Source organism: Abramis brama (assembly GCF_963993115.1).
Source record: "Abramis brama genome assembly, chromosome: 5".
Classification (NCBI taxonomy): domain Eukaryota; kingdom Metazoa; phylum Chordata; class Actinopteri; order Cypriniformes; family Leuciscidae; genus Abramis; species Abramis brama.
The window spans coordinates 50565901-50578719 of record NC_139967.1 but is presented as its reverse complement, the minus strand read 5'-3'; the positions used below and the strand labels follow the sequence as shown (position 1 = coordinate 50578719).

The 12819-nt window shown below is 44.3% G+C and overlaps 1 protein-coding gene across 1 annotated transcript in view; it reads right to left on the bottom strand.

Moving 5' to 3' along the window:
* Positions 1–12819, bottom strand: part of LOC311084097 (uncharacterized protein) — a 19495-nt gene extending 6676 nt beyond the window's left edge. The window contains exons 1-2 of the mRNA XM_084115953.1: positions 12673–12819; positions 1031–1171 (exon numbers count right to left, since the gene is read on the bottom strand). Of these exons, the coding sequence (XP_083972079.1) occupies positions 1031–1171; positions 12673–12733 (202 nt within the window). The 5' untranslated portion in view covers positions 12734–12819. The remainder of the gene's footprint in view (positions 1–1030; positions 1172–12672) is intronic.

Sequence of the window (12819 nt, the reverse complement as noted above, 5' to 3'; positions counted from 1 at the left end):
GGACGTTTCGCTGACGTTTCCATTAAGGACGCATGTGATTCTGGCAGTACATGGATATAAAATCACACCACACATCATCACATCGCTGTAGTTACTTTTCCCTTGAAAAAGTAAAGGGATTATTTGTGTAAGTTAATTAGTTACTTCTGATGTAATTGCATTAAAACCAACAATTCTCTTTTAAACAATAGTGGAATTATCATCAAAATGTAATGTTAAAAAGTATGTTTTTAATGTAACCTTCTCCCTTTAAATACTTTGGTCAGTTTAAGAATTATTTATGCAATTTTCTATTCATTTGAAAGAATTAACAGAGCAGTTTTATGTCTATGCTTGTATTGTTCAACTGGTCGAGGCTGATTTGGGATTTACAAAGTAATGCAACCAACTTTTTTTCTGAATGTTCTCTAAACGTTTAAAACATCCAGTTTTTAAAAGCGTTTTTTCATGGTTATATGAACGTTAAGGGAACATTACATTTGAACATTCCTCAAACATTATGGGAATTTTACTTTCTCTGAACGTTCTGAAACAAGTAGAAACATTTACTACACAAAAATAATTTCTTTTTGCATGGGCTTTTTGGAGTTTTGCTTGCTTCACAAAAGTTGAGAAAACTTTTTTAATTTTTTTAACTCAAATACATTGGAAAAATCAATTGAAAAAACACAGTAAATTAAGTTTAGTGTTCTAAAGTAAAAAAAAAATTGACAGTGAGAGTGAGGTCTATTTTGGGCTGGTCACTGTAAAAATGACTTTTGAAAGTTAAATAAAACAAAAATTATTGGAGTATGTTGTACATAATACTACTTTAGTCTTTCTACTTCAAAATTTTACATTTAATTCAACGTTGTCATTATTGGAGAAATGTGCTAGTAATTTCTGAGTCGATACACCACACAGATGTGAGATATTGCTGAGGTCATTTCCTGCTGAGTGTTTGAATGTGCAGAGAACAGCAGAAGATTAAGTGCTGTAATCTTTGCATATGTGGGTCAGTGTGTGTTCCTGAGTTTGGGCATTGACTCACTGCTCTCGGTCTTGATGCAGAAGCGGTGCTTGAAGCCCTTGTGCGAGTGTGTGCACGTGATGACCTCGGGACGCCCACAGCCCACGTCCACATACTTCTGCCCGTGCAACACGTTACACCCGTAACACTGCAGGCCGTCCACTGAGAACACAACACAGACACACTGAGAACACAACACCCACACACTGAGAACACAACACAGACACACTGAGAACACAACACAGACACACTGAGAACACAACACCGACACACTGAGAACACAACACCGACACACTGAGAACACAACACCGACACACTGAGAATAGAACACCGACACACTGAGAACACAACACAGACACACTGAGAACACAACACCGACACACTGAGAACACAACACCGACACACTGAGAATCGAACACCGACACACTGAGAACACAACACAGACACACTGAGAACACAACACAGACACACTGAGAACACAACACCGACACACTGAGAACACAACACCGACACACTGAGAACACAACACAGACACACTGAGAACACAACACCGACACACTGAGAACACAACACAGACACACTGAGAATAGAACACCCACACACTGAGAACACAACACAGACACACTGAGAATAGAACACCCACACACTGAGAACACAACACAGACACACTGAGAATACAACACCGACACACTGAGAACACAACACCGACACACTGAGAACACAACAACGACACACTGAGAATCGAACACCGACACACTGAGAACACAACACAGACACACTGAGAACACAACACCGACACACTGAGAATCGAACACCGACACACTGAGAACACAACACAGACACACTGAGAACACAACACCGACACACTGAGAATCGAACACCGACACACTGAGAACACAACACAGACACACTGAGAACACAACACCGACACACTGAGAATCGAACACCGACACACTGAGAACACAACACCGACACACTGAGAACACAACACCGACACACTGAGAATCGAACACCGACACACTGAGAACACAACACAGACACACTGAGAATACAACACCGACACACTGAGAACACAACACCGACACACTGAGAACACAACACCAACACACTGAGAACACAACACCGACACACTGAGAATAGAACACCGACACACTGAGAACACAACACAGACACACTGAGAACACAACACAGACACACTGAGAACACAACACCGACACACTGAGAACACAACACCGACACACTGAGAATAGAACACCGACACACTGAGAACACAACACAGACACACTGAGAACACAACACCGACACACTGAGAACACAACACCGACACACTGAGAATAGAACACAGACACACTGAGAACACAACACCGACACACTGAGAACACAACACCGACACACTGAGAATAGAACACCGACACACTGAGAACACAACACAGACACACTGAGAACACAACACCAACACACTGAGAACACAACACCGACACACTGAGAACACAACACAGACACACTGAGAATAGAACACCCACACACTGAGAACACAACACAGACACACTGAGAATAGAACACCCACACACTGAGAACACAACACAGACACACTGAGAATACAACACCGACACACTGAGAACACAACACCGACACACTGAGAACACAACACCGACACACTGAGAATCGAACACCGACACACTGAGAACACAACACAGACACACTGAGAACACAACACCGACACACTGAGAACACAACACCGACACACTGAGAATAGAACACAGACACACTGAGAACACAACACCGACACACTGAGAACACAACACCGACACACTGAGAATAGAACACCGACACACTGAGAACACAACACAGACACACTGAGAACACAACACCAACACACTGAGAACACAACACCGACACACTGAGAACACAACACAGACACACTGAGAATAGAACACCCACACACTGAGAACACAACACAGACACACTGAGAACACAACACCAACACACTGAGAACACAACACCGACACACTGAGAACACAACACAGACACACTGAGAATAGAACACCCACACACTGAGAACACAACACAGATACACTGAGAACACAACACCGACACACTGAGAACACAACACCGACACACTGAGAACACAACACAGACACACTGAGAATACAACACAGACACACTGAGAACACAACACAGACACACTGAGAACACAACACCGACACACTGAGAACACAACACCGACACACTGAGAACACAACACCGACACACTGAGAATAGAACACCGACACACTGAGAACACAACACCGACACACTGAGAACACAACACCGACACACTGAGAACACAACACCGACACACTGAGAACACAACACAGACACACTGAGAACACAACACCGACACACTGAGAACAGAACACCGACACACTGAGAACACAACACAGACACACTGAGAACACAACACCGACACACTGAGAACACAACACCGACACACTGAGAACACAACACCGACACACTGAGAACACAACACAGACACACTGAGAACACAACACCGACACACTGAGAATAGAACACCGACACACTGAGAACACAACACAGACACACTGAGAACACAACACCGACACACTGAGAACACAACACCGACACACTGAGAACGACACACTGAGAACACAACACCGACACACTGAGAACACAACACCGACACACTGAGAACACAACACAGACTCACTGAGAACACAACACCGACACACTGAGAATAGAACACCGACACACTGAGAATAGAACACCGACACACTGAGAACACAACACCGACACACTGAGAACACAACACAGACACACTGAGAACACAACACCAACACACTGAGAACACAACACAGACACACTGAGAACACAACACAGACACACTGAGAACACAACACCGACACACTGAGAACACAACACTGACACACTGAGAATACAACACAGACACACTGAGAACACAACACCGACACACTGAGAACACAACACCGACACACTGAGAACACAACACTCAAGGTCACCGCAAACTCAAAGTCCATTCCTCTCCATAACAAACACTCACATTCAGAGAGAATACGCAACAAGCCACAATAGATCGTGAAAATGGTAACCCTTTACAATAAGGTTCATTAGTTAACATGAACTAAGAATGAGAAATACTTCTACAGCATTTATTAATCTTAGTTAATATTAATTTCAACATTTACTAATACGTTATTAAAATCAAAGGTTGTATTTGTTAACATTAGTTAATGCACTGTGAACTAACATGAACAAACAATGAACAGCTGTATTTTTATTAACTAATATTAACAAAGATTAATAAATACTTTAACAAATGTATTGATCATTGTTAGTTCATAGTTAATAAAATTAACTAATGTTCACTAATAAACAATTATACACAGTGCAGTTCACACAAGGATCAGTGGGGTTCTGTATAGAACTCTAGGGTTCTAGACTCAACCAAAAAGGTTCTATATAAGGAGAAATGTCTTAAATGACAGCAGAATACTTTCATTTTTTTTTCTAGTGGTAAATGTTTATGAGCTGTTTAATTAATAAAATTAACCAAAATGCTAACACTTGAGAATACTGTTCTTTCATTAATGAATTACTACACAGGAACAAATGAGTAACGCACTATTAACATTCTAGTAACTACTATTTACTATCAAGAAACTGATTAACGAATTAGTGAGTAATAGCGTTCAGTTAAATGTGGTAGTTCACTATTAGCTAATCAATAACTACTATTTTTTATACCTCACTGAGAACTACTATATACAGGTTCATAATTAATGATAATATAAGGTAACGGTAACCCATTAGTAATTAATCAAGTGTTACTACATCTTTCTAAAGGAACTACTAGTTATTTGGATCAGTATCTAAAGTGAAGCTCATGGGAACACACTAGTAATGACTAAAGTGTTACCAAATCCATCGGAAGGACTTACTATTCAAAATCTTACAAAAATCTCAAAAGCTTACAATGACTTCAGTCAGTCAATATTAGGTAGTTATCATGTTTTTCACTTTTGAATACTGATCCAAATAAATAGTAGTTCCATTAGAAGAATGTAGTAATGTCACACAACGGAAGAGAACAGACAGGTGATCGTATAAACAAAGTTTATTAATAGGATGCAGGGAACAAACACTGGTCGATGGAAGGGTGAATGTGTCGGGGTTCTGTCACCTCTGTTTGGTTTGTATCTGGTTTGATGACAGAGCTCTGACATTCCCGGTTTGTCATGTGTTTGTGTCTAGTCTGGTTTGTTGTGAGCACATGGCTTGTCTTGTATTCCTTGTGCCATGTGCTCTCCTGTCAATTGTCTGGCCCCTCCCATCTTGTTACCTGTTACGTCCCTCAGCTCTGGTGTTTGTTCCTACACATGTGTATGAGTGCAGTGTCTCTTCCCCTTTTCTTAATTACAGATGAGCCACACCTGAGCGAAGCCTACTTGCGCTATAAAAGGCTTCTGGCTCCGCTCCTGAGCGCGCACACTGAGACTGGGAACAGAGTCGATGCACAGCCGTGCTTTCTGTCTTTTGAGTGATTGCCGTCTAGCTGTCCACCCGGCAGTAGAAAGCGTTCCGCTTTTGTATTGTTTTTTTATTGTTAACCAACCTATTATTTGATACCCATTCTGTTAAATAAACATACCCCTATTTTTGATACGAGCTAATCTGTGTGCGTCTCTCCTTTATGTTAAGGGTCAGGGACGTGCGGTCAGGGTAGGCAGGGTAGGCAGTGCCTCACCAAAGGAAATGTTGACATTACATTTATTAATTCCAAGAACTTTATTAATTCACCACATTATTAATTGCATTTATTTTATTCCAAATATTAATTTTTGTAACAAAAATTTTCAGGAATACACATATAATATACTCATTTTGCCATTGTTTGCTCCTAAAACCATTGTTTCATGCAGGAAATTCAAGGCCATGGCCATTGAGGCAGAGGTTAGCAGTGCCTCTTTGGTCCATAGAACGTAGTTTACGTAGGTTTGCGCATGCGCAGTCAGTTCTCATGCTGTCTTGAATTATCAACATTGAGGCAGAGACCGAGCTTGCTTCATGTCACGTGATCCACTCGCTCTCACTCAATCCGCACTTCCCGATCTAGCGGCGCCTAGCGTTGGCTGTCAACAGGCCCGGGGTGGGTAATCGGGAGAATTCCCGGTGGGCCGCTTCACTTTTGGGCCGGTCGAGGATTTTTGTTTTTTCACATTTGTCACGTTAGTTACATTAGGCTACACACGTTCCGCATTCTGACACCGCAGCGCGCAGCCTCTGCATAGGTTGTACCATGTGAGGGAGTTCTCCCCTCCCCTCCTGTAGAGTTGGTTGGGTCCATAGCCCGTGTTTTCCGTCTATGGTGTTTTCCAAAACGTTTTCTCAGGTAACTACCGCGGCACCGCCGGCGCCTACCGATAGCTGGGCCGGCCCAGTAGCTATGCGTCAGGGAGGATGGATGGGAGGAAGAGGCCAGGAGGTATGGAAGCTTGTTTCCGCCACAGAATAAAACATTTTAAAAGATAATTGCGACTTTTTATCTCACAATTGCGAGTTTACATCTCGCAATTCTGTCATTATTTCTCAGAATTGCGTGAAATAAAGTCGCAATTGCGTGTTATAAAGTCAGAATTGCGAGATATAAAGTCAGAATTGCGTGAAATAAAGTCGCAATTGCATGTTATAAAGTCAGAATTGCAAGATATAAAGTCAGAATTGTGTGAAATAAAGTCGCAATTGCTTCTTATAAAGTCTAAGTGAATTATTATTTAACCTTTACATTATTTTTTGAACCATGGCATTAATACAAACTACACAATAGTGACTAGGCTGCTTGTCGGTTCGCTGACACAGCGCCGCCTCCCTCTCTTACTGTGTCCCGCACAAAACATTTGTTTGTTGTATAATATATATCTATCATAAGATAGATGTGTCCATTAATTTGATTATTAGATTTGATTGTGCATTAGCCTCACATATGACTTTGCTGTATGCAGGCAGCGATGTGATGATATGAACTTGGGTTGCTTCATTAACTGAATGAATATGAACATATGCCACATTGATAGGTCACAGCCTACCCATGACAAGATTTCACCGCACGTTACTGTTAAGGGTGGTGTCCGACTGCCCGTAACATTACCTGATTATTGATTAATTTGCCCCACCTGCCTTGTTCGTTACCCTCTTTTGTTTGCTCCCTATTTAGTCTCCCTGTGTTTGCAGTCCTGTGCTGGTTCGTTGTCCATGTTCCCTTGTGTTCCTGTTCCCACCTGAGACCTGTCTCGTTTTCCCCCACAGGGAGTTTTGTTTGTAGTTTTGGTTTTGGTTTTATTTACTTAATAAACATCTTTTTCTGCACTTGAGTCCTCGCTCCAATTATCCATTCCGTGACAGAATGTGAAGTTCAAGCAGTTGCACTGTGACTTATCTGGGTGGAATATGATGATCATAGGTGCAGGTGGTTGAAGGATGGGACAGGCTGAACACACACAACGGCTCGGGATCAGACGACAGAAGACAGAGGACAGAGGACGGGCATCCGAAGACGGGTGCTTGTTGTAGCAAGAGATGAGTCTGTACGTGGTTAGACAGGACCAGACAATGGTGTGCAGGTTGTGTGTGGTATACAGTATATAGTGCAGGTTGATGAGGAGGTGCCGGTGCACTGAACCAGTAGTCCAGGGAGAGTGAACGAGTGGGCGGAGCATGCTGATCTGGTGACGATGGGCTGATAGATGGTTGTGTCACCGTGACAGTACCCCGTCCTCCACAGGCGGCTCCTGACGTCCGGAATGTGCGACGACAGGGTCTACCTCTGCCTCTGGGTGCTGGACGATTCGGCTATTCTGAATGGAATTGGGTGAGAAGGGATGGATCTAGTACATCATGGCGAGCAACCCAGGATCGTTCTTCCGGCCCAGTCTATGAGGTACTCGAGCTTGTTATCCCGTCGCTGCGAATCGACAATGGCTCGGACCTGGTAGATGACCTCTTCGTCAGCCAATTCAGGAGGAGGAGGTACCTCATCGCCACCAGATCCTGTGAGGGGAGAAGACAAAGGTTCAGTGATGGGTTTGAGGAGTGACACATGATGATGAGATTTTGTAGGTGGGTGGTAGGTTCAGCCTGTATGTGACCTCGTTGAGCTGCCTCTGCACTGTAAATGGACCTACGTAACCGGGACTCATCTTACGGCAGGGCAGGCGGAGACGGATGTTCCTTGTCGAGAGCCATACCTTCTGGCCAGGCTGGTACTGTGGAGTCGCGGTTCTGCGGGCGTCAGCATGTCTCTTGTGTCTCCGCACTGCCCGTTGGAGTCCCACATCCTCTCGCTCTGCTGGATCCAATGGTTGACAGCTGGAACCTCCGACGGCTCGCCTGATCAGGGGATTAATGGAGGCTGATAACCGAGGATGCACTGGAATGGGGTGAGTCTGGTTGTGGCTTGTCTGAGGGAATTTTGGGTGTATTCTGCCCAGGGAAGGTAGTGGCTCCAGCTGTCTTGGTTCTGGTGGCAGTATGACCGCAGGTACCTCCCGATCTCTTGGATCTTCCGATCTATACCCTGATGAGAGGCTGACAGAGACTCCTAGGAGTTTGAAGAAGGCTTGCCATACCCGAGAGATTAATTGAGGGCCTCGGTCTGATACAATGTCCTCGGGCAGGCCGAAATGACGGAACACATTCTGGAAGAGCTTCTCGGCGGCCTCGAATGCAGTAGGCTGACCCTTCAGAGGGATCAACTTGCAAGCCTTCGAGAAACGGTCAACAATGACAAACACACAAGTATGGTGGTCGGATGGAGGCAGGTCGGTCATAAAGTCTATCCCCAGGTGAGACCATGGAAGATGAGGAATTGGGAGCGGAACCAGCTTCCCTTCAGGGAGTCTCCGTGGCGTGTTGGTAACGGCGCAGACTGAGCATGCCTTGACTAATCGGGCGATGTCCTGGTTCATAGACGGCTAACAGTAGCGATGAGGTAAGAGCGAGAGGGTACGTTGACTACCTGGGTGTCCAGAGCGCGGAGAAGTCCATGAGGGGCTGATGAAGGGGTGGTGAAACATAACAAAGCCCCTCAGGACCTCCCGGTGGAGCAAGTTCAGACCGGGTAGCTTTAGAGATTTGATCGTCGATGGACCACTGGATAGGGCTTATGATCATGGCTGGAGGAAGAATAGGTTCTGGATCTGAGGGTTCAGGATCTGGCTGGTGAAGGCGAGATAGAGCATCGGCTCTACCATTTCGATTGCCCGGACGGTACATTACAGTGAAGTCAAACCGGGTGAAGAAGAGGGCCCATCTAGCTTGACGGGGATTCAAGTGATTGGCTTGCGATTGCCGATGTCGTAATTTTGCTCCGCCGGGGATAGCTTTTTGGAGAAGAAGGCACATTGATGGAGGTGTGGAAGAACACCCTGCCGCTGCGATAGTACTGCTCCGACACCAGTGGTAGAGGCATCCATCTCAACAACGAATGGGAGATCCGGATCAGGGTGAACTAGGATCGGAGCGGACTGGAAGGCTTTCTTGAGGGATTTAATGGCCTCGATGGCAGATGGGTTCCAGGACAGAGACTAGGGCAGGTCCTTGAGCAGTGAGGTGAGCTGATCAGACTGTAGTTGTGGATGAAGCGTCGGTAGAAGTTAGCGAATCCGAGAAAACATTGAAGTTCCTTTACACTGCAGGGTTGGGGCCAGTTCTGGATGGTTTCCACCTTCCTCTGGTCCATCTGGATGCCATGTTGGTCGATGACATACCCTAAGAACTGGACTGATGGGCGGTGGAACTTGCACTTTTTGAGCTTCAGGTAGAGGTGATGGTCACGTAACTTTTGGAGAAACTGCTTGACGGGGTAATGATGTTCGGCCAGGTTTCTTGAGTAGATTAAGATGTCGTCTATGTAGACTATGACGAAACGTTGGAGGAACTCATGGAAAACTTCGTTCATATAACCCTGGAACACTGAAGGAGAGTTTGACAGGCCATACGGCATAACGAAGGCCGTCTTCCATTCGTCACCTCGACGAATGCGGATAAGGTTATATGCACTCCTCAGGTCTAGCTTCGAGAAGACACGAGCTCCGCGTAGTTGTTCCAGGGCTGCCGGGACCAGGGGAAGGGGATAGCTGTATTTAACTGTTAGGGAGTTCAGATGATGGTAATCGATGCACAGCTGCAAGCCTCCGTCCTTCTTGGCCACGAAGAAAAAGCTGGAAGCAGCAGGGGATGTAGATGGATGGATGAAGCGTTGTTGTAATGCCTCCCTGATGTGCTCCTCCATGGCCTTCTGCTCCGGGATGGACTGCCTTTGGGTAGAGTGGCCCCAGGTAGCAGGTCGATGGCGCAGTCCCATGGCCGGTGAGGTGGTAGTTGAGTTGCCAGTTTCATACTGAACACATCCTGGAACGCCCCGTATTAAGCTGGAATCTTGATCTTACACTCGGTCTCTGGACTCTCGATGGTGGTGGAACACACTGGAACTTCAAGTTGTTCAGAATCAGACCGGGGCTGAACGGGCATGACAGGAATGTGACCTTCTCCCCCACAATACAGGCACAGCTGATTGAGTATTCTTCTTTGACGCTCCGCATGAGTGAGATGATACGTGTCGACCTGCATGGGTTCAGGTGCTGGAAGGGCAACAGATGGTGAGGTGGGCGGAGGATGCGATGGAGCGCAGGCTGATAATCGTTGGGAGACATGGGTGGCCTTCTGAATGAAGTTCTCCAACCCCATCGAGTCGTCATACACAACCATGAGTTGTCGAATATCAATGCTGAGTCCTTGGCGAAAGGCTGTCAGAAGGGCGATCTCACCCCAACCACATGAGGCGGCCAGAGTGCGGAACTGAAGTGTGTAAGCGCTCACTGACAGCTTCCCTTGGCGCAGGTTGAAAAGCTGATCATGATCGAATGTAGTAACACTTGAGTCATTACTAGTGGGTTACCATTTCCTTTTATTATAAATTATGCATTATTCATGTTAATTATGAACCTGTATATAGTAGTCTTCAGTGAGGTATGAATAATAGTAGTTATTGATTAGCTAATAGTGAACTACCACATTCAGCTGAGCGCTATTACTTACTAATTCATTAATCAGAGTTTCTTGTTAGTTAATAGTAGTTACTAGAATGTTAATAGTGCGTTACTCATTTGTTCTTGTGTAGTTATTCATTAATGAAGGAACAGTATTCTCAAGTGTTACCAACAAAATGAATTAAATGAAACTTAATCCATAACATGATCTCATGATGGTTCTATGCATGCAGCGCCTGACGGAACCTTTAAGCTTCGACACAGAACCTTTGATGAGGCGATACGCAATAAGAGCAATAAAAATAAGAAATAATTCCACAGTATAAAAATAGGGTTGCACTTTATATTACAATACGTTCACTTCCAGTGTTTTATACCCAAGAAAGGACTGGGTGAAGATTAGCTTCAGGGTTAGTAGTTATTACAGTTATTGTTATATACATGAGGAACAGGGCTGTAAAATAAAGGGCTACCAAAAACAGTGCAGGCAATGACAGTGTAAAGAAATTATTAGAGTTGACTGCAGAAAACATTGTATAACATGATTTATATATAATATATGAATCTGTACACCTTAAAGAGATATCTCTACCTATAAAAAATTGTTTTGTTGGTGTTAATATTTTTGACTTGAAAAAAAACCCAGTAAATTTTTGATCTTCACTGATTTTTATCGACACATGCTTGTTGATGTGAAATTAATGCTTCATTTTATTATCAGTTTTTCAAGAAAATCTGTTATAAAATGTAAATACACTGACTTGCTGTGGAGCAAAAGCTTACAGAGAGTCATAACTAACAGTTAAGCATCATAAATGCTTTAAGGGCAAGACGTCCCAGTTCTGGGCTTGATGACAGTAAGTGTCGCAACGCAGGGAATCAGGACTAGGGATTATAGTAATAATATATTAAAAAATGACATGATATTGGGATCTGTAGCTGCAATTTTATTGTAAAAACGGCATGCAAATGTTCGTGTTGCTCCGACTGATTATTGGCATCGATGGTTCCATGAAGAACCTTTAACAAGTTTCCACTCCACTAAAGCCAGCAAACACTGCTGTCGTGCGAATGAACGGCCAGAACACATTAAAAGTTTCTGTTTTCTGTGAGAACGGTGTCGTGTGAGCGGACTCTAAGTTAAAACTAACTTTATCTGGACAATAACTTTATTCTAGAGCTGCTTTAAAGCCAAAACAATCTCTGTTACTGTAATCTCCTGTTATCACTGTACAGCTGCTCTGAAACACTCTTGTTAAAGCGCTGTATAAATGATGACTCGACTCTATAGTGGAACCGTTTCTTCACACTGAATAAAATGTTTCTCTTCAGAACGAATCACTGAAGGTTCTTCTGTTCCATCGCGTGAAAACTCTCTTTTAAAAGCTTCATTTTATGAGTGAAGTGACGATTGACACACAGGCACACACACACACACTTCAGCTGCTGGAGGGATGATGCACACACACACACACACACACACACACTCTCTCTCTCTCTCTCTCTCACACACACACACACACACACACACACACTCGCTCTCTCTCTCTCTCTCTGTCACCTCACACACACACACACACACACACACACACACACACTCACCCTGTGTGGACAGCAGTGCTGGTGTCAGAGTCCAGTACAGCAGAAGCGCGTATAAAGTCATGGATGCGCATCAACATCAGATCCAGAGAGACTGAAGATCCGCGGAGACTCTCACGATCGTCGAGAGCCGCGCGCGCGCGTGTGTGT